General features: G+C 40.1%; 1 protein-coding gene across 1 annotated transcript; it reads right to left on the minus strand.

Annotated features, from left to right (window-relative positions):
* Positions 1-4,605: 4,605 nt before the first annotated feature.
* Positions 4,606-5,629, minus strand: LOC113760029 (F-box/LRR-repeat protein 20-like). The gene has a single exon (XM_027302607.1). The coding sequence runs from the start codon at positions 5,627-5,629 to the stop codon at positions 4,697-4,699; it is 933 nt and encodes a 310-aa protein (XP_027158408.1). The 3' UTR covers positions 4,606-4,696.
* Between the last annotated feature and the right edge of the window lie 843 nt (positions 5,630-6,472).

Here is a 6,472-nt window from a genome sequence, read left to right on the forward strand (position 1 = left end):
TCTCTTAGCTTCGAAACGGTGGGTCTTGTACCTTCATCCGATAATCGTAGTGCCATTGGTGCCAATACCGCATAATGACGTCAAAAACTATTTTTTTCCGGGTTAACACTTACTCCATTTCCGGATTTTTCTGGTTTCCTCTATTGCTTGTGTGTGCTTATGGAACCCTATTTTGGGAATATTTGGCATTGGTTTATGACTCGTTATCGAGTCTCATTGTACTTGTTTGCGTGTTTTAGGGCGTGACGGTGGTTCACGACGTTCCTTTGACGGAAGTGCATGAAATATCACTTTCGAGCTTGGTGAGTGTACTACTCACTTGTGTGTTACTACATGGCTTTGATACTTGAACTTGATGAGTTAAATGTTATTGCACTATTGATATTGATTGAAGTGAGGGTGTACTTTATCACTCTCACTTATTTCTCATGTTATTGAAATGTTACATGAAATAAAAGTACATGACTTGGTGTCGTTTGGACGAGTATCCAACGACCATGATTGTTATCATTGAGCTCAACCCCATTGGTAGTTGATTGAATCGAGCCGGCGAGGGCTTGGTCGTGACAATTAATGAGCCTTGGGGAAAGTTATATGGAATCTTGTAGTATGCGAGACTCTCGATTCCGGTATACTCGAGTAATATCACAGTGCAAGTGTTTGGAGTTCGGGCCCGGTAGGGGAATGTCAGGTGGAAGGAATGGAAGTAAAGTGAAGTCTACGGTTGGTTACTTTTAAACATTGACGGAGAGTCAATGAGATCCGATCAAGAATGCAAACGAGGAAAAAGGCTCTTGAGAGCCGCCCGTATCCTTTTATCATCATTATTGATGTGTGTTTTTATTTACTTTTGATGAATTGGACTGAAAAGCTTGATGTATCTATGGACTTGGTTGCTTGAGTAGTATTATCTCACTGGGCAATTAGCTCACCCTATTCCTTTTGTTTTCCTTACAGGAAAATAAATACTTTTGGACTGCAATTGATAATTGGTTGCCGAATTGAGCTAGTTGGACATACCTTTTGTATAGCTCATTTATTGAAACCCTAAATGTACTTTTGGGACCATTTCTCTTTTGATTTGGCAAACCGTATTTGTATCCACTTTTGAATCACTTTGGTATGCCGCTTTGGATTGTATCTGCTAAATTTCAACATGTAAATATTTGCTTGATGTTTGGTTGAGGTTTCGACGGGTCGGTTACTATTCATGGCCGACTCCGATTTTATTTTTTTTTATTTTGACATTTTGACTTGTTTACGCGCGTTTATAAGTTCCGGATCGTATTAGCTCGCTCTATACCGAACCGTTAGTCCTGGCGAGAGCTGGGCAGGCAGTCCGCTAACCCCTTTGGTTCGCCTTAGGGGAAGGTGGGGCTGTCACAAACTCGCATGCAAGCACGCATGATATGCAGTCGAGTAAATAATGCAAGAAACATTTCAAAAGTACTTTGGAAACAGTTTAGGGTCACTCACCTCCATGGCTCAGAAACCATCCATCATATATCATTGCCTTGCTCAAATCCCAGTCTTAGATCACAAACTCAATGCAAACAAGTCCTTTCAAAGTTCGGACAGCACTTCCCCTAAATTTGCTTACTTTTCCAGCCGTCATGGCTTTATTAGTTTCCTCAGCCAGTCCCAAGTCACACACAAAATAAGTTCATTCAATAGCTGTTCAGTAAGCTCCAAGTAGTACAAGTACAATTCAAGCTAGGGAAAAGTCCGGAAATGGAATTAACTCTAACCCAATAAAAAATAGTTTTGACATCATTTTGCGGTTTTGGCACCACCGGCACTACGGTTATCGGATGAAGGTGAAAGATACACCGTTTCGAAGCTAAGAGATAGGGCTACAGTATTTTAGAAGGTCACTCAGCCAAGTTTCAAGTGTAACCAGGCCAAAAATGCAATATACTGCACCAGAACCGCAAAAATAGATTCACAAATCGTATTCTGGTGCAAACATCATAAATCAGGCTACCTAAGTCCAAATTCAGTAATTCCAAAGCCATCCGAAAGCTAAGAAACAGGGATACAATTCATCAGAAGGCCTCAACAAATAATTCCGAAGCATTCCTAACCAAAATAACCCAGTACAGAAGTAATTCTCAAATTCGGGTAGAAACAGGGCAGCAAGGGTAATTCCATCTTTTCACAAGCTACGTTACTCCGATTGACCTGAAATTTTGTAGGTTTCTCTAAAATATCATTCCATACAACTTTCATGTTTTAATCCAAGGCCAATTCGACCTCTAACTATGAGCTACAAAACCGGGCAGAATGTAGGAACATAAACCCTAGTTTTCCAATTTTCCTTCCAAAACAGAAATTTCTTGCAATTAACCACTTTTTCCACCTTCTAACTTCCTTAAATATCATTTCCAATCATCATACATGACCACATAATCATATTCATATGAAAACAGAAAAATCTCCAATAATTATAAAACTTCACCAATTCAACCAAAAATCAAGATATAATCCATAAAATTGCATCTTATACCACCACCAATCATGAATTTAACATCATTAGAGGGAGGAGAGGGGTTCCTTCACAACTCACCTTAGCAACACAAGAGAGAGAGCAACTAGTCACCTTAGCTTTCCAAACAACTTCACCAAACACCTCAATCCTACCTAGCTAGAGGTTTGTATGGAATAATTTCAAGTTTGGATGGTTGGATTGTAAGATTTATGCAAGAAATGGAAGTTGAAGGTTGAAGCTTTCTTTCTTTTCTCTCGCCATGGAATTCGGCCAAGGAGCTTGTGAAGAAGATGAATTTTGGGTCAATTGTTTTGGTGATTTAGTAAAGGTAATAAAATGGTCAAAGTCCAAGAGTGAATTGAATGGTGACACTTGTCACCTTTAGGTTTAAAACTTATTTTTTTGTCTCTCCAATACAAATCTCTTAACACCTTGTAAAATAATATCACTTACTACAAAATTCCAACAAGTTGTCAAAAATATAATGCATTTACCGCACTAGCAGGTCCCACGTCCAAAATACACCTCAAAATTAACGTGGACTAACTTGTATCAAGGAAATGATTTGAAAACTATATTTACTTATAAAAATGTATAGGAAATTAATATATTGAAGAAAGGCACAAAATTATAAACGAGTAAACAAAATAATGTCGCGAAAATATATAAAAATTTGTGAGTTCTCACACTCATTCTTTCGGGGCGTCACAGTCTTGCGTACGGAGTTTGACATGCTTCATTTCAATCTTTTCTTATTCATTTTGGGTCGTTGACACACTAAGCAGTTATCTACTTGGGGTAAGGAGTTGGCTTAATTACACTTATCAAGTATTTTTGAAATGGCAAATAGTGCATGTGCTTTGAGCATTAAATCAGCTAGGTATCACACATTTTTATGCTTAAATTAGGTGTCATACACTCTTGTTCATATACTCTCAACATTGATTTCAAAATTTGGGTAATTCGACATGCATGAGACCTCTATCTTTTTATTCTTTTGGAATAAGCAGCAGGAAGAGGAACGAGCCAAGGAGGATAGTTAGAATCAAACTTCTCATGTATAAGGACTATGCAAGTGCATAAAAGAATTCTTTCTTCTCAGCCATAAAAATTTCTCTGTGGACTTCGAGAATGCTCTGTGCCTTGAATTCCTAAATTGATTAATGCAGCATAATTCGATGAAACTGACCATGAAACCAGGTAGTACACCAGCATAAAACCATGTGAGATCAAGATTACCATCTGCTGGATGATCACTACTTGGGGCATTTCCTTCTGAGGATTCATCAGTGCAGCTATTCAGAAGTGGTTTACCACAAAGCCCAGCATTTAGTTCATAAATGGACGGATCATTCAAGGTTTGGAGTTGATCTCCGGATGGTATTCTCCTTGATAATTTATTAAATAACAGGTTTAGGTAGCTCAGAGAGTATTAGAGCGGGAAAGCTTGGAGGAATTGGACCAGAAAGTTGGTTACTTGCTAAATTGTCTGGAGTTCTTCCACTTAAATAATTAGATAGATTCAAATTGTGCAAGCCTAAAAGATCCATTAACTCATTGGGGTCCTGTGAGAGAAATGGGTGGGCGCCCATGATGGGTTGTCTGACCCAGTTTCTTCTTGAAAGTAAAAACAAAACAAAAAAGAAGGAAAAAGGGAGAATAGGTAAACCTGGTCCACCGCCCCACCGTCCCACTGTTTCAAGAAAGAATAGAGACAGACAAATGTCTCTATAAGAACCGATAGAAGAAGCGAGATGAACAGAGAGCTTTCTAGTCTTTCTTTCAGTTTTCTCCTCCTCTAAAAGATGAACAAATATAGCCTAGAATTTGGGTGGTGGCAAGTGTGTGATTTCCATTATGATTCACACCCGACTAAGAGCATGTGATTCAGCTATAATATTGGCTCAGAAAAATCCGCCGTGACCAAAGCTTCAGAGTGAGGTAACCCAAATTTGCTCGTCTTTGATTTCCGACATTGGTATCAGAGCTTCTAAGGCTGAATTCATGCTCAACCATGCTCTAAGCAGTGTTTTGCGCTGTTTTTTTGGTTAAGCCAAAAGCACTAGACGTTTAAAGCCACCTTATACCAAGAGAAACTCAGAGTGTCGGATAGATGAGGCACAACGGGAGATCTCTAAAATCTAGTTAAGGTTTCTCAAATATTCAATCAAAGTTGTAACACCAACACCAGAGTCCTTAGTTTCCAATCTAGAATAACACCTCAGGATCAGTCAAACTCCCAGTAAAGTTAACTTTACAAGTTTCAGGAAACTGCAATCCGGCCTGATCACAATCCGCTTTAGTAACTTGAGGGCATGACCGTACATCAAGATATTTGAGAGAGTTGCACGACTTCAATAGATTGCCAATCCCTACTACTGTGATCTTTGGATAGTTACTAACCTTCAAAATCTTCAAATGAAGCTCGAAGAGTCCACCTCCAAGTCCCTGAAATGCAGCATCTGTCACCTCTTCACAGCAACCTATATCAAGCACCTCAAGCTGCTTGCAATTTTGAAGTATGCACTCTATTGAAGAATCAGAAATGTTTAAACACCAATCCATCCGAAGATTCTTAAGACTATTGCTACAAGCAACTGCCAATTGCTTGAGGGACTCGTCAGATACGTCGCGGCAACCACCAATTATTAAATTCTGAAGATCTCCACAGAAGTTGGCCACGGATAATATGGATGCATCTCCAACATTATAGCAATCCAACAACTTCAATGTCTTCAAAGAAGAACAAGCTTTAGAAACACTAGTTACCCCTATATCACCAACATTGTTGCATTTGTTTACATCTAAGTTCTTCAGCCTCCAAAAGCCTTGAACAAGAAGCACAAGACCAGAATCGGTTATGCTTGAGCATCCTTGCAAACCCAATTCTTCTAGGTTATTGCAGTTGTCAGAAAGAGTTCTTAACAATGAATCCGTCACAAATCTGCAGCCAACAAGATGTAAGATTCTCAGGTCACGACAGCCCTGAGCCACAGCAGACAACCCCTCATCTCTTAGTTTCCTACAATATGAAACATCTAATGACTGCAGATAAGGGAGATGAGTAGCGATTGCTTTCATACCTATATCTGATATACCTAAAACACAAGAGAATAAGTTAAGCATTACAACAACAATCATATTACTCTTCAATGTTTAACAAAAGTTTGGATGTTTTGATGTTATTAACACCAAAAAGAGGAAGAAGGAAAGGAGCAGGAATGAGACAATGACAAACAGTATTCCCATTTTCCATTTGCACCATAAGGTTCATGATTAAGTAGAAAAAAGGCTTTCGTTCACAACATCATCTCCGATAGCACAAATTGCCTAACTATCAATATTGGACCCAATATAGTATAAAGAATCAAAGTTGCACTAGATCAATTCCAAATCCCTTATTCTCATTGTACAGTTTAACTGGCTAATTCTACTGTTTTAGACTGATTGATAGCCATATCTGCAGAGGCCCCTTCTCGGGCCCAGACACGTGACAGCCCGGGAAGTCCAGAGCTGAGTTTGGACCCCAGGCCCATTGGAACCATCCTGGCGCACACCGCCGCTAGGGCTCCAGAGAACAATCCCGCAGAGGGCGGGGAGAATCCCCCTCAGTGCGGGATTGATACTATTCTGGGCAGATCCCGAAACGTACAGAGGTCGGACTCTCGAGTAGGTATAAATGATAACGCACACCAACTGCATAAGGTACGCTCACTATTGGCAAATTACTCCTGACTGTTTTACCTCCCGTGAATTCTACTCACCGGAAGACTAGCTTGACCGTCGGAGTGCCCCCGGGGACAACCTCGGGGCTCCCCTGTCAGCCATCCTAGAGACCTTTTCTTGTTTGTTTTGCAGGATTTGGACACGCACCTCACATCAGCACGCCGAGCTCAGTAGGTCAGCTCGATCCGGGGAAGCTCAGCGCTTCTTTATTTGGCGCCGTCTGTGGGAAGGAAAGGTAAGTGTAGTTGTGTTGATGGC

The sequence above is a fragment of the Coffea eugenioides genome, chromosome 2 (genome assembly GCF_003713205.1).
Source record: "Coffea eugenioides isolate CCC68of chromosome 2, Ceug_1.0, whole genome shotgun sequence".
Taxonomy (NCBI): domain Eukaryota; kingdom Viridiplantae; phylum Streptophyta; class Magnoliopsida; order Gentianales; family Rubiaceae; genus Coffea; species Coffea eugenioides.

Excerpts from the sequence above, each read along its gene's own strand:
- LOC113760029 (XM_027302607.1), bottom strand. The coding sequence starts at position 5,629 with ATGATTGTTGTTGTAATGCTTAACTTATTCTCTTGTGTTTTAGGTATA.